The sequence below is a fragment of the Amblyomma americanum genome, chromosome 1 (genome assembly GCF_052857255.1).
Source record: "Amblyomma americanum isolate KBUSLIRL-KWMA chromosome 1, ASM5285725v1, whole genome shotgun sequence".
Classification (NCBI taxonomy): Eukaryota; Metazoa; Arthropoda; class Arachnida; order Ixodida; family Ixodidae; genus Amblyomma; species Amblyomma americanum.
This window is the reverse complement of record NC_135497.1, coordinates 210,661,464-210,689,015: the sequence shown is the minus strand read 5'-3', so window position 1 is coordinate 210,689,015 and position 27,552 is coordinate 210,661,464. Positions and strand designations below refer to the sequence as shown.

The 27,552-nt window shown below is 47.0% G+C and overlaps 2 protein-coding genes across 2 annotated transcripts in view; both read left to right on the top strand.

The window, feature by feature from the left end:
- LOC144115641 (nose resistant to fluoxetine protein 6-like) overlaps nt 1–13,713 on the top strand; it is a 41,309-nt gene extending 27,596 nt beyond the window's left edge. Inside the window, exons 10-14 of the mRNA XM_077650076.1 lie at nt 2,314–2,324; nt 3,420–3,559; nt 5,487–5,673; nt 10,746–10,888; nt 11,563–13,713. Of these exons, the coding sequence (XP_077506202.1) occupies nt 2,314–2,324; nt 3,420–3,559; nt 5,487–5,673; nt 10,746–10,888; nt 11,563–11,787 (706 nt within the window). The 3' untranslated portion in view covers nt 11,788–13,713. The remainder of the gene's footprint in view (nt 1–2,313; nt 2,325–3,419; nt 3,560–5,486; nt 5,674–10,745; nt 10,889–11,562) is intronic.
- Nucleotides 13,714–23,969: 10,256 nt separating this feature from the next.
- The window catches only part of cac (calcium voltage-gated channel subunit cacophony), a 530,251-nt gene continuing 526,668 nt past the window's right edge, over nt 23,970–27,552 (top strand). The window contains exon 1 of the mRNA XM_077648390.1: nt 23,970–24,136. The gene's annotated coding sequence lies outside the window, so the exon portion shown is untranslated. The remainder of the gene's footprint in view (nt 24,137–27,552) is intronic.

Sequence of the window (27,552 nt, the reverse complement as noted above, 5' to 3'; positions counted from 1 at the left end):
GCTATTCATGATCCTGACCCGAGAAACCTGCCCATATGCGCTCCACCCCATTTGGGCCTTCGGCTACCTTAACTATCTTATCCATATTGCTAATGACATAGCCCTCCTTGACTGCTAAATGCATAAATCTGGTTTTCGCCCATGCCTAGTTTCCTCTTTACCGCTTTCAGGCTACCTCCGTTCTTTAGAGCATGCTCTATTTTCTCCATATTAAAACTACCGTATGTCGGATACCTTGCGTTTATTTATTTTGCGCCCTTTATTGACGGTTAATTGTCTAGCCATCGTGGCCGGGAAGTGGTAGTGTCCTCCGCCTCAAACGCCAAAGGCCCTGGGTTTCGATTCCCAGCTTCGACACAGGGCTTTTTACGACATGCACGCGAAACTGGTCAACCTCGGTTATTGTAGCTTACGCTACGGAACGCTTAACGATTGGGCATAGAGCAAAGTAAAAAAGGTCAATGAAGAGTGCCAAGGAGAGCCACGGTAAAAACCAGATGCTCATTTTGGGGAATACGGTGTGTCATTTCGAAAACAGGATCCGAACCGCAAGACGGCAAAGAGCGGATTCAGGAAATCTGGGCACGAGCGCGTATATTGTCAACATACCAAACCGAGGCACGGCCGGCGGACGGCCGTTACCATGGTGCTCCCAGGTGCAGACAGCAGCCCCAGTTGCTGCAGTGCGGCAGCGCGAACAGCGATACGCCGTTCAGTGCGCTTGGTGAATAGCCGGGGAATGTAAACGTCACCGTGGTGACGAATCTCGCTCGAAACTGGGGACAGTTCCTGATTTATTTAGACTTTCCGAGAGAACTTTCCTCGAGAATGAACGGTTTCTACTGCCCACCTTGTGAGTTTCGAAAGTCAAATTAAACTATAAGGCCCACGGAATATATTTCAATTGATCCGCGCTAATGATATAAACTCGAATTGTGAAGGGGAAAGCATAGAACGAATTATTGCCAGCTGCATGCAATAATAACTGCAGCGGCTTCCCAGTGACTAAGTTGATACAATCCTGCGGGAAAAGATTTTTTTAATGAAAAAATTCATGTGCCCTATTGCTCGTAGCGCGAACTCCGGCGCCCACTGACTGGACGGAAATGCTTGTAGAAGGCCGTGCGTTTCTGTCGATATTTTGCATCGTTCAGCTTGATCGATAAGCAATCTTTCGTAGGCGTCTGTCATAAACAGTGTTTGGTCGCAATCAGCTGTTGAAGCTTAGTGCACCCTTTTATGTTGAACTTCATACTAAAACAGAGTGTGTGTGTCAGTGAGTACTAAGAGTACAACAGAGTTTTGGCGTCAGACAAAAACGTAACAAGCAATGCATTAGCGGAATAAATGTATAAAGGAAGCGCATTCAGATTTCAGTCTGGTACTCTTCAGGCTGCTAGGCGCATGTCACGTCACCCCTGCCTGCTTGATTTTTTTCTTTTTCTGCTGAAATTCACAGACAGGAAGCATTTGAAGATTAGTCGGTTCCTTATTACGCGAAGAGAATAAACACGCCAGTGCTAATCTGATTGCACTTATAGGATCCGCCAAAGGCAAACACGTTATACAAACATGGGCAGGGCCGTCTGCGTCGCCTTCAACTCGGAGTGCCGTCCTTTTGATTTTGAATTTGCTGCTTGAGCGGACAGGAACTAAAAAAAAAGAAAAATGATGTGAGAGAGCGGAAGAAAGAGGGTGGGTTTATCTCCGATTTTTATTTTCGATCAAGTCGGGTGTGATTTGTCCACTGCTGCCTACACAAGTTAAAAGCTCCGAAATGTACATGCCAGTTCTGAGCAGACGCAACAGAAAACTTGAGATCTTCATCTCGAAACAGTCGCTCAAAAATTTGAGCACAGAGGCGATCGTTACCCTGTGCACGCACGCGTGAACGATTCGAGTCGCGCTTGTAAAGCACCGGTCTCCTTTCGAACAGTTTCCTCGCACACGTGCCATGACGATGTTTTCACTGACATCACACTACGTTGTATGCAAGAGATCGGTTTTGCTGCTCCGCTCGTGAAGTAGATATGAAAGTAAATTATTCTGGTACCATTACATAGCACAATGCTTGACGGCAAAGAGATAGCGAAATTATTCATTAATTACGCGCGCGTCAAAAACAGCACGCCGGGAAAACTGCACATTTACAAAACAGCACATGGAAAAAAAAAACACGGCGACGAAGGGCACAGGGAAAAAACAGCACGACGACAAAAGAGCGCGCCCCCGTTACGATGCAGCGTTGCTTGAAGAGTGCGCATCACAGGGCTTGCTTGGATTAAACGATCAAAATTTTCCTGTTTTGTGCAGGCATAATCTGGGCAACTTCGAAATGACATTGGCCCTTACGTCCGCCTCTCTAACCGACCTCGGCGGGCAAATTTTGGTGTCTGCTTTTGGTTGAGACGGCAATAAAATTGCTGGTTTAATTATCTTTGAGTGACAGGAATCACAGTGAAGTAGGGAAGTATGATGCTGACTCATTAACTGCGCTACTGGAGCCACTAGGCGATATATAAATGTAAGGTTGCACTGTCGTACTTTAGAGAACCAGTTCATAAAGCGTTTGAAAAACAAAGGTTAGACGGAGAGCGTCCACACGACAGAAAAAGGTGTTTTTCTAAGTAATGTCGGTAATGTGCCATACAACCTAACCTAACCTCACCTAACCTAACCTGACCTAACCTGAGCTCAGCTGAACTGACCTGACCTGATTTGACATAACCTAACCTAACCTAGCAACGCCGTTGCCTTATGGCCTGTGCTTTAGCCTTTGCGGTCACAACTATGATAATTTATCTCTTCAGCAGCGCTGAACTGTACTGCGCTGCGCTGTTTTGACGTTGTGCTGTTTTTTTCCAGTGATCTTCTGTCATCGGGCTGTTTTTTGCGCACTGCTGTTTTGTCGGGGTGCCGTTTTTTTTGTGCGCATTTCGGACGCGTTCTCTTTTGTCATGTGCTGTGTCTGCGTATCCCTGTATTGGGCGCACCAGTCAGGTGGCTGAACATCGCGCTCGAGCGACAACCATTTATTAGAGCTTTGAACAACCGGTTCATAGAAGGTAGAGAGCCACCAGCGGGACCCCGTTAGTGAGAAAGTGAGCAATAAATGACAAGGAATATGCCTTTTATGAGCGGAGCTACAGGCGTTCTTACCGCTTCGTTTGAGCAAAAAAAAAAATCCAGCTCTTGTGTGTTCGTCCTTCAACCGTCGCAGAAAGCAAGCAGCCATCTCATTTTAATACACATACACGAAGTTATGTGATCGCTAGCATTCATCTATTCCGGTTGTGCCTTAAACTGTGCATGAAGCAGATTCTCCTGCGATATCTGCAAAAGGTGGCTGATCGGCTGTTTTACTGCGTGTGCAGAAGTGCCGCGGTTGGGTGTTCCGTGCAGCTACATGAGTTGACAAGGTGCGGTGTGCTTGTGCAGGCGTCCCTCGGACACGGTGGATTACGTGTACGTGAGGCCGTTCACGCACGTCGGGTCCTACTGCACCGGCATCCTGTTCGGCTACATAACCCTCAAGTACGGACACGTCAAGATCAGCAAGGTAAGATCACGTGGCACGGGGTGCACATAGACACACTGCAAGCACTACAGAGCTCGGACCTGTCGAGCAGGGCAGAATATGTAAGCTACTGTGTCATGCTTGGTGCACTCGTCGTGCTCAGCATTTTCAAATAGTAACCAGATCAGCAGGGTTTCGGCGCTAGTCTTTGTGATGCAAGCCATCTGTTCTGACTTGGCATGGTCATCTTTGTTAAGCTCACAGCGTGCGCTCCTGGTTAGGAGAGCGCAGTAAAGCAGTGGTGACCTAGGTAATATCAAGTGCAATACTTATTCCGCCGGGTGCAGCAGAATATGCTTCTATGAACACAGCCCCCGGTTTTTTTTTTTACTTTTGCGTTCTGTGAACAAATTAATGGTCTTAGGCCCAATGGTCTATTTTACAAGTGCTAGTTGTAGGCATGCTACTATTGTCTATTTAAGCTCTGAGAGGCTGACGCGGCCGGCGCCCAACAGGAGAACAAAGGAGACACGCAGAGAATGGGGCGGGGCATAACTAGGCGTACTTTGAGAAGTTCTTGAAGTCCGGCATTCAACATGAAATGCGTGCTCGCAGCGTAAGAGGGCAGAGGGCTTGCTCGCAAGGGGTGCCTATAGTCTGTACAGGCGATACAAGGGTGCGCAGTTAACGTGACCGGAATAGTAAGTTGGTGCGGGCCATTGCTCGGAGCAGCTCTCGTGTGAGCAGCTTTTCGCTTCGTAGTCAACTTCTTTGTGTAGTTTCTGTTAGTTATACGGCACCGCGCGAACCTGAACCTAACGCTTGACAATTGCAAGCCGCCGCATAACGAACGCTAACGCTATATCTTGCGCTGGCGGGGGGGGGGGGGGGGGGGGGGGACGCGGTGTGCGCTGATGCTTGTTTGGCTCGTTTCGCACGCTCCTTCCGAGCCAGTCCGGCACCCTTTAGAAAATGTCCCGCAGAGAAACAAGGACAGCACGGGCAGCAGCTCACCCCACGCATAGTTTTCGTGCTTTCCGCTTGGGCGGGTTTAAAACCCTAGGCTTCCTTTACGGCGCCCCCCCCCCCCCCCCCCCCTCGCGGTTCCGTGAGTGTTTACCTGCGCGTGCAGCCGTCGCTGCACAGAGACATTAAGGGCACAAAGAATGTTTGAGCCCGGGCTTGGATATTGCTGCTTTGCAACGCAAACGGCTGCCCCGGAATTTCCTAAGCGCCCTCTGGGTCCATTAGCCGTGCCGGCGTGTTTTACGAGGAACGGGCCGGCATCGGTGAACAGCTGCGGGGAGGCGAAATGCGCGTGCCTGCTTTTACCATAAAACATGTCAAGTACATTCTCTGGGGAGGGCCTCTCTTTTAGAGATTTGTCTCTACTCCCTGGCCAGGCGTCCGCTGCGCCCAACGGGGAAATCGCAAGGTTGGCGAGAACGGCGATCGGGGAGTATTTTCCCCGGAATCGGCGCACGGGGACGAAAAAGATGAGCCCACTGTGGCTTCGTCGGCATGCCCACACGGTGTGGCTCCTGACGCTGCTCTAAGCATTCGATAATCAAATTCCAACCCTACCAGACGGGAACATCTGGTGGGGGATACGCATTCACGCGCGAGAGCGCATGTGTAGATACCAGCGGACGTGTAGTATTTTGCGAGTGCACGCTTTGCAAGTATCCGGGGAAGCGACCTCATCATAGACGTTAAGTACTTACGTGCATTTTCGACAACGATATTCTCCCCAACCGATGGCGTTTTCCGTTTCAAGAGAGCTTGTTCAAACAAGGCAACAATTTTTAGCATTAAAGCACTGCTGTGACACAGTCATTGCGGTACCGTCCTATCTTCCCCGTTAGGAGCTCTCGGCGGGAAAGGCGGAACAGTGCACCTGTGTTTCCTTCGGCGAGCCGGGGCCCGCGATGGATGACCCGTGCCGGCCGGTATGGCCGCGCTTTTGCAGATGGTCCAGAGCGCGCTTTGGATGGCGTCGACGGCCGTGGCGCTGTGCGTGGTCATGGTGCCGTATGAGTGGCAGAAGGGCAACTTCCCCAGCCAGCTGGAATCCGGCTTCTACGCAGGCCTGCACCGCACTGCCTGGGCTGTGGCCATCGGCTGGCTCGTGTTCGCCTGCGTCACTGGACGTGCAGGCAAGCGCTCATCCTCTCCTCCCTCTCGCGCTCATGGTCCTCTTGAGAGACTGAAGCGCGCTCTACTCGTACTAAGCGAAACTGCCAGATTGTTGGGGTAGCCTTTTTGTTTCGCTTTATTCATAGAATATGGAACAGAAATGCAAACTTCAAAGTGTTAAGTAGAACGTTCATTTGGGCGAGTTGGTATAGATGCATCTTTAGTAAAACAGCGCGAACAACGTAGGACAAGATAAAGGAGGACACAGGACGGGCGCTGTCCTGTGTCCTCCTTTATCTTGTCCTACGTTGTTCGCGCTGTTTTACTAAATATTCAAAGTGTTGCTCTCGTTATGCTCGCGTTTTATTTATGAACACCGGAAACGAAGAAGAAAGAGTAAATGGTTATAAATTAATCCTGGCGGCTGACGTCGTGAGCACTATCTTATGAGGAATTCCTCAAGGGGTCCTTTTCCGCCCATCTCCGTTCACCCAAACAAGATGGCCGACGACACGCTTCGCACAATCACAACGCGAGATCGTGCGGATTTCTTGATTTTTCTAATATGCGTTTCATGCCTCGTGTCCACATACCTGGCGGTCACCTTGTAGTCGATTAATCCTTCTTGATTTATATTGGCCTTCTTGGTTTCGCCACCAGCGCAATGTACGACAGTCCTGTTACGGGATTTCGGGTAAAGTCTATTACGCTTCTAGCGATCAAGTCGAAGTCTCGGAACAGGCACCTGGCGTCTTCGCCCAGCGTGATCACACATTCCCGCTGCTTTCTGTTCGTAAGACAAAAGTCTCTGGGGAAGTACATGTCTCTGGTGCTGTGCAGCGAGAACTGCGGATAAGCCTGAGTTCGTGCGACAGCGTAGATGCACGCGCACATCTGGTGCGCGCAAAAGGACGGCGCAAGGTAACAAAAGCCGGTCTTCGTTTATGGCATTTATAATAGTGCAGTTCTTGATGCAATCGAATTGGGTTACTTGAAATTAGCTACTGGAAGAAACGTGCGCCAAAATGTTGCGCTTCCTAAACTTGTTCCAGAAGGCCACGCTTTGTTCCAGTTCACTGAGGGCAGGTAAAAGACGGTACGGGAATTGACGAGACGGAAAGGTCTGCCTCCGTGTCAGAATGATGACATAGTAATCAAGTCTGGCTTTGCAGTTCTTCAGCACAAACACCACCGTTCACTTATTTATACAGCGCGGTTAACGATTGGACGCTGGATCTCCTGGAGGGCACAAACTTGCTGTGAATCCGTGAATCCGTGTGAAGAGCGGCCCTCAATAGAATCGGTGAAACTATGGACGTGCGTCGATCGGGGCTACAACAAAGAAGCAAAGAAGCTTCAAATTAGTGTTTTTAAAGAAGATTTACCTCCGTATGTGAGGAATTGAAAGGCTTCACAGGCAATCTGCGCACGTTTCTAGAGCGAATACCCTCTAATCTCGTGGCCTGTGCCCGACTACGTAAACTTAACGAAGCTTTGGAACCCTTTGGCAGATTCAACTTCTGGTGACACTCACAAAAACACTCGCTGCTCTTTTTCAATTACATAAACAACTTTTCGCTTCAAGGCGCAACTGTGCACTTTGATGCAGGCCGTAGTGGGGAATGCTGCCGATTAATTTCGGACCCTCAGAGTTCCATCGCGTGCGGAGAAAAGTCAGCGGAAGTGTGTTTCTCTATTTCGCCTTGGTCGAAATGCGGCCTTCGTGGCCGGGTTCGCACTCGCGACCCCAATGCCAATCGCATCACGCTACAGCCACTGGGCCACCGAGGCTGGTCTGCTATTGTGTTCCTTCTTTACTGATACGTGCCGAATATCCTCTCGGCGCTTACTTTTCTCGCCACAAAGTTTGTTTTATGGCCCCTTTACATCGCGCGCATAGACCACGCGACGGATCGGGCTCCCACTGAGTGAGTATAGGCGGTTGGTAGCCCACCCGCAAAAATCAATTTTCTTCTCTCGAATGCAAATTAGAGCACATAGCCAGATCTGAGGTTTCTTGTAGAATTGAGGAGCTCGAACGGAACGGCTTGCCAGATGACGGTGCATATTGATCAGCACCTCACAGCGGTCGCGCTCCTCAGTCTCTTTATGGAGCCATTTTAGTGGCTTTATTTTAAATCTTTTTGAAGTTTTATGATCCATGCGTTTCGTGGTTTCCTCTTTGTAAAATCAGTAAATTTGGCCATGAGAAACATTCGTGGTGGTCTTTTGTGCTGAAACATGAAAAATTAAGTTTTTTTTAATCTTCTAGATTAAGCGTTTGCAAGAGCGCCTAGAGACGAAAGAATACTACAATAATTGAAGAGTATCGCATGAGCTCATGTCTGGTGATTCGGCATCACTCACACTATTAGCACTATTTATCACACTGCTGTTCACTCTGAAGAGATGTGTGTTCAAGAGAGGCGATCTTTAAGAATCGAATATTTTCTCCTCTATGAAAGCGTCATGTGACGAGTTTTCAGAATCTAATAACCAGCGAAAAGAAAGTCAGTCAGCGCGCTGCCAACTTTTTTTTTCAGTGTTCAACTTGGCCAACACCCAGCTGCAGGCGTAGTAGCCTTGGCTGCAAGTCTGAAGTACCAAAGGGTGCGCGGCACTCTCCTTTTTGGTTTTCGCGTATCATACCAGTGGCAACCTTTAAGCACAAAATATTATATTTGGACCTTTATTGATGCTAAATTTCTCAGTGCATAAAATATGTTGCGAATTGCTTATTTAGTGTGAAAGTGGCGTAACTGCTCACCCTGAGTGCGTTGTTAGGCTTCGGTCATCTGAAAATTAATTGCAAAATATTTGTCAGGAAATGTTACAGTATAGCTCCACTCTAATCACAGTTGTTAAGGAAATATGTAGTCTCTCTGTACATAAATATATACGCAGGTACTAAAGTGAGAAAGTTCCAGAGAAGGCTTTTCAATCAACGTTTGTCGTAATTAAAAAAACAATTAACTACTCTATTAATTAATTACAGTGAAAACATGCAGAACGAGGAACTAAAAAAGGAGAAGGCAAACGAAGACTATGCTGACCAGCGTGACTGTACGCGCGTAAACATTTACAAGGGGCATTTTAGTAAGCCGATGTGTAAAGATGATATTCCAGAACTGCACGATGATTGTCAAACCTGCATAAAAGGTACATAACGTGGCTGCACCGGCAGCAGGGATGTTCTTCCGACTACAGTATTTCCCGCTCAATTTAATCCAAACGCCAGAATTTTTAATCTGAGTGCCATTCAATTTAATTCAGGTGCCACAGAAATTAATCCAAGTGCCAAAGTATTTAATCCAAACGGCAGCTAATTTCATCCTCATGCATTCTCACACTGGACCCCTCAAACTTAAAACCCGGCCTACAAATCCCAGACGCCTTGTCGATGAGTTGTTACTGACGAAGCATTAGACACCCAATGAGCAAGTAATAATTACTTTTTTTAATTATAACAAATAAGGTCCCGGTATTTATACTACCCACCACATCAACCGAAGTGCAGGGTGAGCGCGAAGCATATTGCAGTTGCAGATATGCATCGGCGGTGTCCTGCAATTGGCATCTTCATGTCACACCTTTGTTATCCTGATAAGATGAGCGACTCACTCTAAGATTATGACTAATATAAACTCCCTGTGATCAGCCGATAGTCCACTCACGTGACTTCGCATCACTTGCAACCTGACGTCCCGCATTCTTAACCAAAAGTCATGAGGGGTATGGAACTAAACGTTATGTCGAATGTAATGACGCTATCACTTCGACACACATTTAGCTAGCCCATTCAGTGTGTTCCTACATGACAATAATAAACTGCACAAAGATGTGCAATTCTTCCCGCCTTATAAAGTTACGTGGCTTTCAGTAAAAGGGGGGCACTTTCGCGACCCAACAACATTGGTATCGGATTTCCCAGGACAATACGGCTATCCTTTGCACACAGCTATTTCGTTGAGTCCGCACTCCGTTCTCACGCGACTTGCAGTATCATGCATCACATCAAGTTGCTATTGCAATGTTATCGGTATCGCTAACTCTAAACGCTTTCGCTGCGTCATTACAAGTTGTGACGTCACAAGGAGCGACTTTCATCATGACGGGACGTTTATCTTAGTCAGAACCTTAGAGTGAGTCGCTCATCTTATCAGGATAACAAAGGTGTGACATGACGATGCCAGTTGCAGGACACCGCCGATGCATATCTGCAATATGCTTCGCGCTCACCGTGCACTTCGGTGGATGTGGTAGGTGGTATAAATACCCGGACCTTATTTGTTATGAATAAAAAAAGTTATTATTACTTGCTCATTGGTTGTCTAATGCTTCGTCAGTAGCAACTCATCGATAACGCGTCTGGGATTTGAAGACCGCGTTTTAAGTTTGAGCGGTCCAGTGTGAGAATGCATGAGGATTAAATTCGCTGGCGTTTGGATGAAATCCTTTGGCGCTTGGATTAATTTCTGTGGCACCTGGATTAAATTGAATGGCACTGAGATTAAATATTCTGGCGTTTGGATTAAATTGAGCGGGAAATACTGTAGTATGAAAAGATACCGTCATTCAAGCACCTTGGCGGCTGATGAAACGCGCGGATAGTTTTTGCGAAACTTTAAGAAAAGGAGAAATATTTGCTTGTGTAACACTGCCGACAGGCAGCAGCAACCACCATCTGAAATCCACTAAGCACCATGCAACATTATGGCCGAATATCCTGTGACATAACGAACGGTAAAGTCTACCCTTATGCACTTAGCATGTGTATCTTGAGGACGCTTGCTATTAACGGCATTAAGCTTCCTCTATTTTTTTTTCCAAAATGATCAGAGAAAAAAACAAAAGGTACCCATTCGAGAGATAACATTCCCTTAAATGCCACCAAACGTTTTTTTTTTTTTTGCCCTGAAACTGTGTAGAGCCGAAAACGTGAACCTCTAGGACGGGAGCCCCTCAAAACTTGCAGTCAAACAGGAAAAGAGATGTCGCATGCCAAGCGCTTCTTTACGTTTCGATAAGCAAATAAAACCACTTACATGTGTCTGACCTTTCGTCGACTTCTTTTATTTCTCTTTCGGTGCAGGTCCTGTGAACAGGTTCCTATCGTGGTCGTTCTTCGTGCCACTCAGCAGGTTGTCGTTGGGCGCCTACCTGACTTCTGTATTCATCCTCGCGATACGAGTGACATACCGGCGAGAGATCGCAGAGTATCACCACTTTCCTATGGTAAGAAACCATTCGTCTGCATCTGCTCCTGCGTCTCCGGTCTACGGGCAATAGCTTAGCGTTACGTGGCCACCGAAAAATGAAACCTAATTAAGCTAATCTCTGTCGTTACACTCTCAAGAAAGGAGAGAAAGAACAAGAGCAGAATACGAACAAGGCAGGAGAAGAATCTACAATAAAGACTTATTGGGTGGACAAGAAGACAGTGTGCGTGCGAAAGCTGCCAGACTTTGAGATCTGTGGCTAAAAAATCTACTTCTATAAAAAGAAAGCAGCTACAAAAACGTAACAAAAAGTGGCCCTTTCCGCTGTGTTCGTGTGGTTTTCTCTACTCAGCCTTGCGTGATTCGTGACAGGTGGAAGCTTCCTAGCTCTTGAGGGTCAATGGCGGCCCGCAAATGCTTGTTCCAGAATAGCGCTATCCTTGACACTGGCGCCAAGATAAAAACAGACTAGGCAGCTAAACTCGTGATTCATGTCACCCCTAGCTTAAGGTTCAGGGTCTCGGATTTTAGTTTTCAGCGAGAGTCTTTAGGTCACATTATGGTCGGCGGCGGACATGTTTTTGGGCACAATGATCCGGACCCGTTAGCATCGCAAGAATCTCTTCTTGATAAGAAAGCCTTTTGCGTCTCACTGTGTTTATGCGTGCTTATTTTCTTCTTTACTCCCAGGTGATGCTGTTCCTTGGCGCAACGATGCTGAGCTACATGGCGGCATACGTGCTTTTCCTGTTCGTCGAGTGTCCTATCGGCCTCATCGAGAAGTACTTGTTTATGTCTAAGGCTGTCGTGGAGCGTCATGATCCCGCCGCGCACACGAATGGCGCCTTCAACGGCTCCGTTGAGAAGATCACGGAGGCAGAGAAGGAGAAGCGATTCGTTGTGGAACGTTTCTGAGAGAGAGAGGGAGATTGCGCTAGGAGTTTGGTGGTTTGGAAACTGCGTTGACACTCCTTGAGTGTTGCGAGTTTTAAAACGCAATCGCGCGCAGTGTCGAGTCTAGTACAACTCCTTATAAGGGAGATGAACACCAAGCGTCGTTTGACGTCAGGCCCGCCCGCAAGTTAGCTCTGTTACTACAAGTATTGACGAAGCAAGCCTGTGAACTGAGCTAGCTGATACATGCTCGGAGAAAAGTACGGACCATCTCAGGACACAGAAAAGGACGACTGCAGGCGACGCTGACTTACAACTGACGCTTTACTTTCGAGCTGTAAAAAAGATAGCGAAACGGCCGGTTCTTTTTGCCATATTACCTGCGGCTTAAAAACGAAACGCTTGTTTGCTAGCGTCAGAGCGTGTCACCTCCTTTGTCCTATTTCGGCCCTGCAAGACTGGCCTTTGGCTCTGGAATCTTCAGAGGCTGGCGCTTCACGGAGAAGAGGACGAGAAGCGCCGAACGCTTCGTTCCTCATGCGTGCTCTGGACTTACTGCTGCCTCTGGTTTGTGCCTGGGCTGTACCGCTGGTTGTTCGCGACGCTGTGCTTTGCAAGACGTTCCTTATTACAAGTGCCAACGATCCCCTCGCCCTGGAGCTTCGCACCCGCACATTGCCCTATAATAAGGAACGTCTTGCAAAGTACTGCGTTGCGAACAATCAGCGGCGCAGTCCAGGTACAGATCGGAGGCAGCGGTCAGTCCAGAGCACACATGAGGGACGGAGCGTTTGGCGCTTCTCGTCGTCTTCTCCGTGAAGCGCCATACTCTGAAGATTCCGCAGCCCAAGGCCAGTCTTGCAGCCCTGTTTTTTACCTGTTAGCAAAGCTCTGAGGTGGGCACCTTCTTGGAAGCGTTAATGCACAATAATCGCGGGTCGTTATAATGTAAGTGAGTTCTCAGAAGAGGCGTGCTTGCATTACAGTGTCTATTCCTTATTCTCATTTCTTTATTTTACGCGCGTTTTTGTGGAAGTACGCTTAAAATAATAAAATGAAACGCCTCCGTCGGTTGTGCAACGCAAGCCACCAGGCTCGCTTCTCTGGCCTATAATGTGGCTCCTTTAACGTTTCCAGCACAGCGATTTTCTAGACGGCGAGGAGGTTCTGGTCCTCGCCCCTTCAGAGCATGGTATAGATAGCAGTGCTTCGAAGGTTCCACCATGTGTCCCAGGATAAAACCCGATGGCCTTTCTATTTTTGGTCAAGGTTACAAATGGTTTCCGCGAGGAGCCGTTTTCTTCGAAGAAAGAACCTTATTCCACCTTGATTGTGTTGCCGTATTGAAAAACCGAGCCTGCAAGAAGAAGAGGTTCAAGGGGATAGCCTAGGTCTCTGGAGGCCCGCCACGATGGGTTTAGACGCTGGCAACAAAGGGCAAAGCTAATTCACCGTCAGAGGTGTTTCTTTTAATGGGGCGCGGTTTATTTTTTACGCGTTTTCAGGCCACCGTGCCAGCACTTGAGTTTGACAACAAAGAATGTACTGCTTGGCCAGGTCATGTGGCGCAATCTTGGACATGGCTACGTCGTACTTCCGCGCTGCTACTGTGTTCCCTAGTGGAACGAGCTTCCTACAACAAATGCTGCCTATTGCACTGTCGCCAACCCGAGGCATTCTGAATAGCGCATGACTTATTGCTCTAAGACGTGCGCGCAAAAGGTCGCTTTCAACACTCCTCTCACAACGCTCCTATCAAGAAACCGGGCACCCATCCAGAATGGCGCCTGATTTGTCTCTATGAAGACGGCGATACTTGTCATCGTTCTAGTTTAATGGCATCCATATATCGAGTACATCATGAAAATCATCAAAAATGGTGCAACGAAAGCATCTCCATTACAAATGTATAGGATATATTCATTAAATAAATACCCGTCATCATTATTGTTTTGTTCCTGCCTCCTGACTCGACCTGTGAAAAGAAATCCGTTATCACCCTGCTGTTCCGTGTTTTCTCTTCTGATAGAGTGAACCCAGAGGAACAGATTGAGCGGGGCCAATTAATGGCTGGCAACGTTCGCACTTTGAATGTCAACATTTATTGTTACGCACATGGTCGCTATATTACTCGTTGGCGCTTCAGTTTGCCATCTTCTCACCTGCTCTGCTCTTGCGAACCATGAAAGTGATGCTACAAAAACCCCCTTGAGGCGGCATTGAATATGCAAGGCTCTTCGTAGCTCTTGCTTCAGTCCTGCAGTTCTCTTTGTGTGCGTCTTTTTGTTTTCAATTTCATAGACATGCCTCACTGCTGGCAGACACCGGAGCGTTGCAGGCAGAGAAGAACCTCGAAAAATAGAAAGAAACACAATAATTCGTTTCCACTGCAGCCGATACCACAAAACAGCAGTCACTCGGGGCACTTTATAAGCGGAAAGGTTAAAGGACGGTAGAATGCCGAACCACTAATCAAGTTCGCCGATTTAAAAATTCCACAGGTGGAGAAGTTATACGGTGTTATGCTGAAGTCGAGCAGCACAAACGGCAAAATAAAGGAACCGGACAACACCGCAGGTCCGCTCTCATCACCCGCTGCCTACCTGCTTAATGGTTCCTTTCTTGCAGTGTGCCCGATACGAATTTTTGCCAGGCGGTTTACGTCACATGTCCTGAACGCCACCACTAGGTTTACTTTCTGAAAGTACCTAGCATACTGTGTCTTGTGCGTAAGCAGCGATAAAACAACTGCAGCGGATACAGACGAGCTCCGTGCTTTTGCCCGCTTAGAGCACGAGCAGCGCCGCCCAGTGGCACATATACTTAGTGAGGAAGCCTGCTTGCGGTATTTCGCATTAGTTTTGTTGCGCAGCATTCCCTTTGGCAAGATACAGTTAATAATATAGCACAACTCTCTTTAGAGAATTTTTGTATGCAGTTTCGTGCGATGCAAGCAGGGATCCTCGCATGATCGTGCTAGAATCTGAGATTACGAACTTCATGCCAGCCGAAGGAGAATTGAAATTTCCGTGTTGAACTTGTGGCATATGGATACCATCTGCTACTCCATGTCTACATGTTCGATTTACCCTTGGAAGATAATTCATTCGGACCATTGTCTAAGTAGACTAGCAGCCTAAACATTTTTTGCTTTCTGGCTGCCTGGCCATAAAACGTTGTCCCTGCTCGCAGATAGTTCGAAAACTCGAATACTGGTCTCGAACGAAAACAAAAAAAAAGAGCCCCTTTCAACCCTAATTATTTCAACAGCAAGTTCTCTTAAGTCGCTGTTAACTTTTGTAGTTTCTCGCTAAAGACTATAGCAATGCTTAAGTGTAACGGTGCTAAGCAGCAACGTTCAGCTTTAATGTGTTTAGCAAACACACCTAGAGCGTGATTTTTTCCCTTTATTTAATTAAGTAGCCCTCCTACTCAGTGTGTGAAAAAGCAAAAGGAAAATTTGCGAAAAGCCACTGTCCAAGTTTGAGCGTCTGTATTCGTCTCTTTACCTTCCAAATAAGGAAAAAGATAACAGAAAACGCGTTACTCCTGCGTTTTCCGTTCCACAAGGTCGCGTTTGAGTAACTAAAATTGTAATTCAATTGTTTAGCCAGTAAGTGAGCGGTGATGTCGTTTTACTTTCTTTCGTACCGGTGGCGCGAATTCTAAACAATCTGACCGGTTTCTTGCACTGCGATTGGTGGAACCGGCAAGGCCCTGCAGAAAAATTTGTCCATGGTTCCTGCATTTTCTCTGCATTCAGTCGGAGAAACTTCCATCCTCGTTCTGTTTTCGGTACACTCGGAGGCGGTTCTTAGTTTTATTTTTCTTATTATTACAACTATTGTTACAGTCAAACCTCGTTATAACAAAATAATGAATGTAACGAAGAAATAGCCATTCAGCTTGGAAGCTCCTATAGCGGCCCATGTATTTGGTATCTCGTTTGTCTGAATTAGAGGTTTTTTTTTTTTTTACAGCGGCATATAACGAACATGCAGTGAACTCGACAGGCCATTACGCCCTTCGTGTGTCGATTTGTAACGGTGAGCAAAACTTCCGACGAGACAAATTGAAATTCGACGTGACAAACTGAAATCAACGCGCATAACCTGCTCTGCCGAGTACTGCACAGAGAATGTGGAAAATCTTTCCCGCTCTAAGTGGGGCTTGCATGGAGCGTTTGTCTAGGCCATCTGCCATCTTCTGCGCATGGTTTGACACTGGCGCTTCATTCTTCGCCTAAAATTTGGCAAGCGGCCCACTGAGCGATGCCACATTGCGCGGTGCCTACGGCTCGCTGCGCCGTGGTGTGCCTCGACAGAAGTTGCTGAGGTCATTGGAGACGCCCCGTTCTGCACAGCCCACTGCGAGCGCGCTCTGCTTCTCTGTTCTATGCACAGTTTAGCTACCGTTTTCGCACCACAGTCGCATGATTAAAACTATTTGGCAGTGCGGTAAGTGGGCTCGACGGTATCGACGTCCCGCTGGTTTCACAGTGCCAAGTGGCAAAAAACAAAAACAAATCAGTTTCCCTTCACCAGAAGGCCGCCATTATCAAGGCTTTCGGCCTGGGGTGTGCACTCTTACTAAGCAGTTCTGTCATGTGGTGAAGTGTCGTAGCTCGCGTGCACGTGAGCTGTGCGGCGGAGTCAACCGAGGCGGATAGTCGCAAAAAAAAAAAAAAATCCCGCCGCGCGCTCTTTTTTACAGCAGCCTTGTGTAAGTTCAACACCTCAAAAACATAGACAAATATTCTAAGCCTTTCCCTGCCCTCTGCAAGAGCATTCTTCTAAGGCCCGTTTTCTGGGCACTGAAGTCGCTGCAGGCCGCGGAAGAAACGGACGCGTGCTGGCAGGAATGATGCATTCGGTTGGGGTACGTATATAGCCTAGGCCTCGCCTATGGCTATAAAAAAGAAACGTCTGTAACGAAGGAATCGCGGGGCTCCTCTGACTTCTTTCTAACGAGGTTAAATTGTATGACCATTATTATTGCCCCATTCACACTAAAATTCAATTTTCAATCCCACTGACACCCGTTTAGTCCATATGTACCACTTTTACATTATCCCAGCATAATTCTTATTCCGCTCTGTTACCCAGACGGGCAATAGGCTTTATCATGATCCATGGCTTCCAGAAGGACCCCTCAAGGTGAAATTATTTTGTTCAGTGGGAGCTGTTCATTAGAAAGGACTAAAATTTATCTTGTTTTTTAACTTCGAAGAACTAAATATTGTGTTATCTTTCCTTCGCAGCAGCACGACTGCGTTCGGGTTGATGCTAATGAGGTTGTATTACAGCAAAGAGGGAAGCCGCACTAATTCCCAGGTATTTTCACGAGATTAATTTCTCAAGTAAGGGGACAAAGTCTGGAGCAGGCACGCACACGACAGCGCGCAATCAGAACGAGAAATTAGAAAGCGATTAAGTTCAGACTGCGCAAGATCGAATATGGACGGAGGAACAAACACGACAAAGAAAAGCGCAGACTTCCACCTTAACTTTGAATAGTCGGTAACGTAACTTCTCAACATTCTGGCGCCCAAATATAATTTTACTCATTTCAGCTTTAATTAGCATTTTCTTCAAAACAGAAGCTAACAAAACGGCAAGAACGAAAAGTGGTACGATTTTAACATAGTTCAACCGAGTAGACGTGCAAAAGCATGTGTTTAGCCTGATTGGCTTATGGTTTTCCTTTGCTGGGTCGTCGGCACGTCTGGCGACGAGACTAGACTCAGGTTAAGCTCTGATCCAGGTTAAGCTACTCTGATCTGTTCGCGCCGCAGATGGATGTTGGTGAAGACGACGACGTGCAGTGCACAGCGCGAGAGTGTGTTGCAGTTTAACACGGGCAACGTTCGGCTTTGGCGATAGCCTATAATGCTCTCGCCCAACGGTCTGCGGAGCTGATCTGTTACGCGCCGCCGCGGTTTCGAAACCCAGTCGCGGTGATATTTTATTTATTTACTTGCTGTTCAACCAAGGTCGCCCTCAAGATCAAGCTTCACACCAACTCGGTGAGCCGGTAAGACCTTGTGAAGTAGTGGTTTCGCACTGAAAAGCTGCTACACGCGAAGATAACGAGGCTTCTTCGATGCGGGCAGCTTGTGTGTGTGCGGTGAAGTGGAGTAAAACTGGCAGGAAGAGAATTTTACAGTAGAAACAAGCAGTAAAAATTGCATTGCTCAGTAAAAGAAACAAGTTATGAATTACGTCTGCGAAGCTGTTCCCCAGACAAAGTTGTAATAGCTTGCATGAGGGTTAAATATAGCATAATAAAGTTGCCTCTTGAGCCCAGTCACAAAATTATGTCCAAATGTGGAAAGAATCTGTGTGTATCCGCAAAGTATCATACAAGCTCTGCTCGACATTTTGCAACGTGTTTTACATTTATGACCCAAATGTAGTTTTCATTAAAGACTACACCCAACGGCTTCGCTCCCTTTGTTGCTACTATTGTCTGAAATCCCAAGTCGAGATTAAAGGGGCACTGATGCTCCATACGAATATGTTTTCAATTGAAAGCGGTTCGGCGACTCTTTTGAGCTATGTTGATGTTTGTTGGCCAGCATTGAAGCATTTATGAACTTGACGTCACTGCAGTTTACTTGAGAAAACGGACTGTGGTGGTGGAACATGCATTTTATTTTCTGACCTTTTCTAGTTTACAAAAGCTTCGTTTTCAGATAAAGTGGCATTTTGCTACTTCACGCGGTACTCTATAGATGCAGGTCAGTTTCAATTTGCCCTCCGTGTCTGTTTAAGGTCGCGAATAACCAATTTCTGGGATGACGGTAAAGATGACACTGTTTTTTTATTGTTTCTTTCTGAAGAACTACTTCTACTTCATTATTGCAGTTAGTTAACACTAATATTTCCTAAGTTCTCGAGCTTTCTATTACCGCTGAACTTAATTAACTGGCAAGTATTACATCTGTGTAACTTAGGAAATAAATCTTACTGGTATACCTGCATCATGTCGTAATGTACATATATAAAATATTACTGCCATAGAATTCTGCCCTATGGCCCATCTGCTGTTACGATTGGTAATGTGGAATGTCCTTAATCGATGGAAACGTTAGGTTTCTTGCACGCTCAAAAAGACACCAATAACGCGCGGGAAGTGCATGAAATATCTTCCTCCAATTTAGCGAAGAGCTCTGTGACCAATTTCATCAAAGCCTTTTGGAAAGCCAGTGTAGAGGCCTACCGTAATTTTTTTCTCTAAACCGCTTCTCAAAGTATTATATTTTGGTTAAAAGAGACTGTTGACATGTTTTAACGAAAGCCGACCTGCCGTTTTTACAGTATGGGCTGTTCAAAACAAAATGAAGTTATTCTTTGACAGGTCGCTTTCTGAAATCTCTTAGATAAACCGGTGACGTTCACACTGCACGCTAGCTTCAAAGGTCATTTTTGTTTCCCGATTGTTATAAAAATGTGACTCTCGCTCGCTGCATATTAATAAGGAAATGTTCTATAACTAAGAAAACACAGAAGGGAAGTTGCGAACTTTAATGGCTTTATGGTTTGGCTTGGTTTATGGGGGTTTAACGTCCCAAAGCGACTGAGGCTATGAGGGACGCCGTAGTGAAGGGCTCCGGAAATTTCGACCACCTCGGGTTCTTTAACGTGTACGGACATCGCATAGTACACGGGCCTCTAGAATTTCGCCTCTATCGAAATTAAGCCGCCGCGGTCGGGATCGAACCCGCGTCTTTCTGGTCAGTAGCTGAGCAGCATAACCACTGAGCCACGGCGGCGGGTTTTAATGGCTTTATCCTTAGTCCGTGTATTGCCGGCACTCTACTATTTTTTCCGAACAAAAAGCTGAACAAGTTTCCTGAGGGTATCCGCGGTAAAAAATTCTGGTGTTTTGTGTTTGCTACTGAGGAGACTTGTACAAAAATCATTGATCAATCCTTCGTCATTAATCGCATTCTCCAAAACACAATTCTGTCTAGTGCCTGGTTTCAACGAAAAATCGTTCATCTCACGCAAAATTTGGTTCTTTTAACCATTTGTGTCACTGAAAAGTCTTTCGAGATAGGTTCTTTTAGATTTCTGTTTTATATTTCATAAAAATCTAAACCTTACAAAGAAAGGAAGAAAGCCATGTGAATTTGACACCAAAGTTTGAGAAAGTGCAGAACTCCAGAGTAGCAAAAAGCTTTAGTGTCAGCCCCCCAAAAATATAGTAACTATGATTAGAAGCGTGATCGCAAAGCTCACCTCTATAGGTACTGCAGCTCACTAAAGGAAAAGCGCTCTAATGGAGGGCTGGGACCAACCCACATGAAGAAATGAAACAAGACCAAATGAAAACACCTCACATACGAGTCGGGTTCAATAATAATAATAATAATAGTTCAATAATAAAGTAACTTATGAATGGGGCTCTTCGAGCTCCACACCCCTGCAGTCCCTGGATTCCTTTCTGCTGAGTTGGCCTCTTCCCTTTTATATTTTTTCAGGTCAACCGATAAATTTTCTCGAGCAGCAGTTATGCGTGGACAGGGTTCACACCCCCCTGCCTAACACCCTTCCCACTTCACGCACTCCTCCCTCTCATCGGGCCTTCCTACTCGGAGTGAAGGCCCTATTTACGCCCCCCCCCCCCCCCCCCCCATTTATGAACGCTTTGACCAGAGGAAGGCAAGCCCTGTTGTCGAAACGTTGGCAAGCACCCTGAGGCTTTCCCCTGCCTTGTTCACTTTGTGTGTGTCAATAAATCATCCCCCTGCCCAAACTCTACCGTTGATACCACGAGCTGCTTAATAATTACTGTCACAACAACGTTTCTGTCCATTCTTGCATTGTGAAATACTTATGCTTATTATTCACACACTCCCCTCTTTAATGCTTTGGTCATAAGGGTTATAAATAAATGCAATAAATTTGGGATATGTTGGATTTCCTTTGGGCGACCACACAAACCCGCAAAGTATCACTACGCTTCACCAACCTTGATCGGGCACTAGTGTACGAAAACAACGCCTTCTTCGTTCTAGCGCTATGGAACCAACAAACGCGTTGATCGATGCCGCGACGAAGACAAGTCATTTTGTCGAAACGTTACCTGCCAGACTGAGGCTCCCCCCTCGATCCTTGTTCAATTTTCTTTGTGTTGTGAAGTATCTTATCTTCCTGCATTCTTTCTAAAAGTGTTGATGTGTTTAATGCAAAGAGAGCGAAGTAAAATGCCTTCCGGTTAATGCGCTTTAGAATCCCGCATGTGAAATGGCATTCCTTCGTAGCCGTCTGTTTTCGCGCAGTTCGAACTTCGCAGTGGTGGCCCAAAAAACGAACACTAACTAACTGGCTAATGACAGCAAGACGGACAAGCACGAAATGAGCTCCACTGAATGCTTCAATACATGTTTCGTTTTAAGCGTCCGTGTGCCTGGGTTACTTTTCGACACTGTCGGCATTGCTTTCGATATTGAGAATTGTTGTCGGTGAGGAGCACAGACAAGAGCCTGATGAACGGCTTGGTACCTTGTTCCGCAGTGTGAAGCGAAAGGTATTTAATTAAAAATTTGTGGCCTCTGTGAAACGGGTTCGCCCAAGAGTAATGGCACCCCGAAAAACCGGAGCGCATAAGCAAGCGCAGCAGGGCTGATGCGGACGTGCGGCCGCGCCAAATCTATCTGTGGCAATATTGCTCACGCGTCGCACAACTCGGAAGATGTATTCTCTGCGGCGGATTGGAAGAAAACGGTACCCTTCAGGTCAGTCACAATTTGCAGTGCCCGTGAGACGCCTTTTCAAGATTTAATACTAAAACTCAAAACACTGTTGGCCAGCACACCAACGCAAGCCGGGTGGTTTGCGAGACTTTAACAGAACAACGCCTCCCTCACTCCCTCCCTCACTTGATTTGTTCTCTTCATTCATACTGTCCTGTCTTTTTTCTTCCTTCTTTTCTTCCTGTTATCTTCCTAATTTCCTTTCTTCTTTCCTTTACTTTCCTTCCTTCATTCGTTTCCATTGTTCTTTCCTTCCTCCCTCCCTTGCCCCTTCCTTCCTTCCTTTCTTCCCCCATCATTTCTTCCTTCTTTCCTTCCTTCCTCCCTTCCTTCCTCCCTCCCTTGCCCCTTCTTTCCTTCCCCCATCCTTTCTTCCTTCTTTCCTTCTTTCCTTCCTTCCTCCCTTCCTTCTTTCCTCCTTCTCTCCCTTCCTTCCTTCGTTCTTTCCTTCTTTCCTCCCTCCCTTCCTTCCTTCTTTCCTCCCTTCCTTCCTTCCTCCCTCCCTTCCCCTTCCTTCCTCCCTTCCTTCCTTCTTTCCTCCCTCCCTCCCTTCCCTCCTTCCTTCCTCCCTTCCTTCCTTCTTTCCTCACTTCCTTCCTCCCTCCCTCCTTCCCTTCCTTCATCCCTTCTTTTCTTCCTTCCTTCCTTCCCCCTCTCTTCCTTCTTTCCTTCCTTCCTTCCTTCTTTCCTTCCTCCCTTCCTTCTTTCCTTCCTTCCTTCCTTCCAATACATGAATGCACAGTCGGGGACAAAAGTCTCTGGATCGCGCGCTCCGTAAAATAAGCCGATAACTCCAGTATCATCCGCCGGCTGGAGACCAGACTTGTGTTGATTAAAGCTGAAGTCCTGTTCTTTCACCTCCACAACTATGGTTTCCAGTCTGTGGCTAATAATATAGCTATCGGCTTCGTTTACGGATCACCCGATCCAGAATTTTTTTTCCGCGACTGTACGGTTATCTAGAACTACAAACGTGTTTCCAACCATATCTATGTGTGTTGTTTTTGCGCAGCTGTTAGACGGCAACGTTTCCTCTAGCGGATGCAAGCATGCCGTCTGAGAATAGGCAGATGTTTAACTTTCTGGAGGTACTTCAAGCCACTGATCTCAGGACCGCGCCCGTAAAGCCTGCTTCTGTGAAGAGCTAGTGCTGGCGAAAAAAAAAAAAACTGGCTCCAGCAGAACGCGGGCCCCTTTCAGTGAGTGCGCCATTTGAGGATAACGCGGCTGTACATTCTACGACTATGCTTAGAGCGGCACGAGCTGTAATGCAAGGCGCCTGTAGGGTAAGCTCACAGCAGCTAGGCGCTCGTTGTCGTGGAAATCGAGCTTGACATCTAAAAGATAATTTTTAAAGTTAAATTGTAGTAATTTAAAAATTATGCAGGGCACTTCAGACTACTTACGTGCCCTGAAGGCGAAAGTATTATTTTTTATATTCTTCCCTTCCTTTCTAATGACGCACCTACTCATTAGCATTCATTCGTAAGGCAACGCATACACTAGGTCCACGCACACACTTTATTCGCTAAGAAGCAACGCGGTTTTCGGGCCCAAGGGTCGCGTGCTCAACTCGAAATCTGAAGTTGGCACGCTTTGGCCTTAGATGCCTTTGCGCCATAAAAACCTAGCATCATCATCATCGAACTCTGAAGCTCCTTGGTTCAATTCTTCGCACTTTCGGAAGAAACTTTTTTTTTGGTGATGACGTCATTGGGGTTTTCCTGGTCCACTTTTTTCTGAACGCCTACAACGGCGCCGCGTTTCTTTGCTAATGGGACATAAAAGGCTTTTGCCTTAAATATAAAGCATGCAGCCAACTGCTTCCTGGGAATGTCTTGAGCAGACGTTCAAATTACGCTGGAAGTACTCTATGTGTCCAAGAAGCAAAAATTAAGTGCAGATAATCTAAAACAATTCGGCCCGTTGACATTTTACTTCCTCCCTGGAGCAAGCGGAAAGCCCCGCTACCAGCGAAGTTACTCGAGGGTGCGCTCTTTTCTTAACCCCAGTACTTTCGTGCGACCACATTTAATGCCCGGCTCGCTAAGGCACTGAAATGGTCCACCGAACCGCCGCCGTCAGCCGCGGAGTCGACCGTGGAGATGGCAGTAAGCTCCCCAGCGTTTCCCCACTCCGTAGGGAGCGCCAGGTGCGAGAAGGGAAGCGGCCCTCCCACTCAGGGAAGGGCCGTGTCCCCCGGTGAGGCCAACCGGCCTAGCCGCCGGGGGGGGGGGCAACCTTGGATCTCCCCTCTTTTAAATAACTATTAAGCGATAGCGTTCTTCGTCTGCCCAGAACCAAGCGGCGGATCGATTCTGTTTCCTGCGGCGTCTCGCGGGCCGCTTCACGGGGAGCGCGACAGATGGCGCAGGTAGCGCGGCACCTTTGCAACTTTGTCGATTGGCGCGTCACTTGTCACTGGGGTAGCAGCGGCCGGGGAGTCTTGCAAGCGCGGTAGTGGTCGAGTGCGGGAGTGCGCGGCCGCCGCCGAGAGGAGCAGCGTGGATTACACCGTGGATTACGCCGGGGGCTGCGACGAGGACTCTGAGCGACCCAGCGAGGACGACGACGGGGGGGAGAGCTCCGCCGGCCGGGTCCGCGTCATGGGTGAGGAGGCACCTGCGCATGCCACCGGCCTCTTGGGCGAAAGCCGAGCGCCACCTGTTGCGTCAACACGCGCCGCATCTCGCCGCCGATTGGCGCCGCGTAATTGGAGCGAAAGTGCTTCCTTTTAATCATGGAGGCGTCGTCACGCAGCCGCTGTCAGCGCACTTGGCCCGCGAAACGCGAGCGGCACATTCGCGGGCGCGCTGACACGTCCATGCGGGATGCAGAACCTTGGTTTCGCTTTCCGCGGCCCTTGCGCCTTCTTCTACGTGCACATTGTGCAGACCTTGTACTCACACAGGCTGCTGCAAGTGCACCGGGTGTGAGTACAATTCCTGCATTTCTTCTCTCGCGTCTGCGAAATGTGTCAGCTCTATTCAAGCAACACGGCTGCAGCAGCTGTGCAATGTCCGCCGCTCGTAGAGAACGTAGTCAAAGGTCGTAGATGTAAAAAAGTAACAAAGCTTTCCTGTATTTTGCTTGAAAAACCAGTAATTTATCGAAACTCACGTAACTGCCTTTGTAATATAACTTCTATTAATTAATCAGTAATTGTAGTATCTAGGCATTTTTTTTTTCGCAGTGTCTAACGAGAGCGTCGTCGTTTGATATAGAGACCTAAAAAAAAGCTTAAACTGTTCTACCTCCAAGCACGACGCACAGAGAAGTCTCGCAAGCTGCAGATTGGTCTCATAACATATGGTTCACTAACCTTTCCGAACGCTCAATCACTATGTGGGAAATTGTTGCTGGAAACTAACGAAAATATTCTTTTAGTGGTTTACGAATTCTTGTATACGTTTCACGTCGCTATGAAAGGCTGTCGAATATTGTATTCAATAAAGCAGGCTGAAAAAGGAGAAAGAAAAGGAACACGCTTTCACGACAACATCTAAGACGCGATTACTGCGTGGCCTGTTTTGTAATATATATATATATATATATATATATATATATATATATATATATATATATATATATATATATATATATATATATATATATATATATATATATATATATATATATATATATATATATATATATATATATATATATATATATATATATATATATATATATATATATATCCAACATAATCGAACTCTTACACTAGCTGAATTTCCTGAATGGATGTGGCTGATTCAAAATGGGGACGCATCGTGACTGCTTTTACGCATTACATGTGCAGCCCTATTCACGCTTGAGCAGAATGCGCGAATGGTGTGGCAGCGCTATTCATGGGTGTCCTCCAGGGGCAGTAAGAACAACGGCGCAGCGAGTGATAAAGAGAATACTTATTGGTGCAGCGATGAGATAGGAAGCGAGCAGCATTTAGAGCCTAAGCGATATTTGATTATATTCCAGCTGGTGCGTATACCGCAAGAAGTGGACTTGGAGCAGGACGCATGGTAGAAAAGACAACGGGTGCCACACGAAAGCGGCAGACTGGATGGCGAGGCGTGAGAAATGGTGTCGCGGGTGGCAGAGGATCAGGCGGAACACTGAGGTTGAGAAATAGGCAAGGAAAGGGTGGTCGCGGTGAGAGCAGCGCAGGGGTAACTTGGTGCTCTTGGAGGTGAGCCGTTGCCCTGCAGTGGACTCAACGCGGCTGGAGTTAACTAGGCTGATAGTTGGTTAGGTTAAGCTTGGCTTCATAATGCGGATCGGCAGCGGTTCGTTCTTAGTTTTCCAAAAAGCAATGTAATTCTCTTCAGCGCAGGACGGAGCCCACTTCTGGCGTTTTCTGCACAAGTGTGACAAGGGCTGCACTGTCGTCTGACCTGCGGACGTCACGGCGTACTTCCTCGTTTTGTGCGTCGGCCAAACGCAGCCTTTTGAAAACTGGCGTGAAAAAAAAAATTGGCACTGAAAGTGAGGGAATGTTTGAAGAAAAACAAAAGAAGGAATATCGTTCACATTGGCTTCATGGCTGCACAAGGCAACAAATGCCTGCAGATTTTGAGGCAGCTAAATGGGACAACTAAATGAAAATTACACGCATATCCGCATATTTGTATACTCATATCGTCAGAAACGTATACAATGAGCAAATAATTGGGGTCTATTGCTATTACAAAGCGCATGGAGGGAAAGAAAGGGAGATAGAAAAAAAGGTCAGAAACCGAAGTGACGCAACTGGGACTGCTTCACTGCCTAGCTTTCGACGGCCTCAGAGCGTTAATCTCTTATTGAAGACGGATGGCCACCCGACTGTACCGCATGCTCAAGTGCGGCGTTGCCGTTATCGTTCTGTGCGACAGACGCTTTCTTGGGATGGGCTTGTGCACACATCATTCCCCGTAGGCGTGCGTGAGGTGAAGAGAGAAGCCATTAACAGAGAAGCCGAAAATCATTCGGCTTTGAAAGGGCTCTTCTGGCGTATCATCGAGACAGCGTCCGTTGGCCCATGACAGTGAGCAATGCTTCGCAATTTCCTGGCACGCAACAGACAGAACCGCAACCTGCTGCCGAGTTCTGGAAGTGACCCAATGCCGGTTGATGCAACAACCTTCAGCTCGCGTTGAAGCTTCATGAAGCCTACTAGGCGTTAAGACGTACCAAATCTCTGGACAAGAAAGCTTTAATCAAACACGCTGCAAGAGCATTCAAAAAGAGAAGGGAAGTCTTCGCCACCTCAGGTGGTGTAGAGAGCCTCTAAACTCTCTAATTCGCAATCTCTTTGATTTTCCTTTTGCCCTCCTGTAAAACGCACAGCTACAGGAGATTTGAATTGAACTGAAAAATGTTCTGTGTTCAATTCCGTTCAAAAATACATTCTCGCTCAAAATGCTCGTGCTGGCCTCAGGCTTCGTATGTTTTCTTCAGGTGAGAAATTTCCGCTCCACTTTATCTCCTGAACAGTGGATTCAAAACATGGAAATGCTTTCTTTCAGCGGCGTCCGCAGCTTCCCCGTAAGCCTTGCCGTTTGGCGGAATGCCGCGGCAGACGTTACCGCTGCGCCATAATCGGCTTGTATAAGCCACCGCTGCCCGTCTAGACCATACATAAATCTTGACAGCTTGCGTGTACCACGAAGTGCCGTGCACTCAGCGAAGCAGGCGCCTACCCCTGTGCGCATTCGAGAAAAAGGATAGCGTCGGCTTACATGCTAAGTCGCCTACAGCAGGCGCTTCGCAGATTTCAGAGAAACTTTCTTAGCAAACTCTGATTACCGAAGCAGGCAGCTGGAAGAAATTGGCCATTTTTCCTTGTTGCGCACAGAATGTAGTTGCGCCACCGTTAGCTCAAACAAAGGAGAGGAGATGCGGGTCTTGAAATGGGCTTTCGAGGTTAGTTTCTATCAAAATCTTGAAGGAGAACTCTGGAAAAAAAAAAGGCTATAATAACATATCATGCTTAGTCATCTAGCACATAGGCAAGAAGAAACTTGCAAGAAATTAAGGGAAATTTT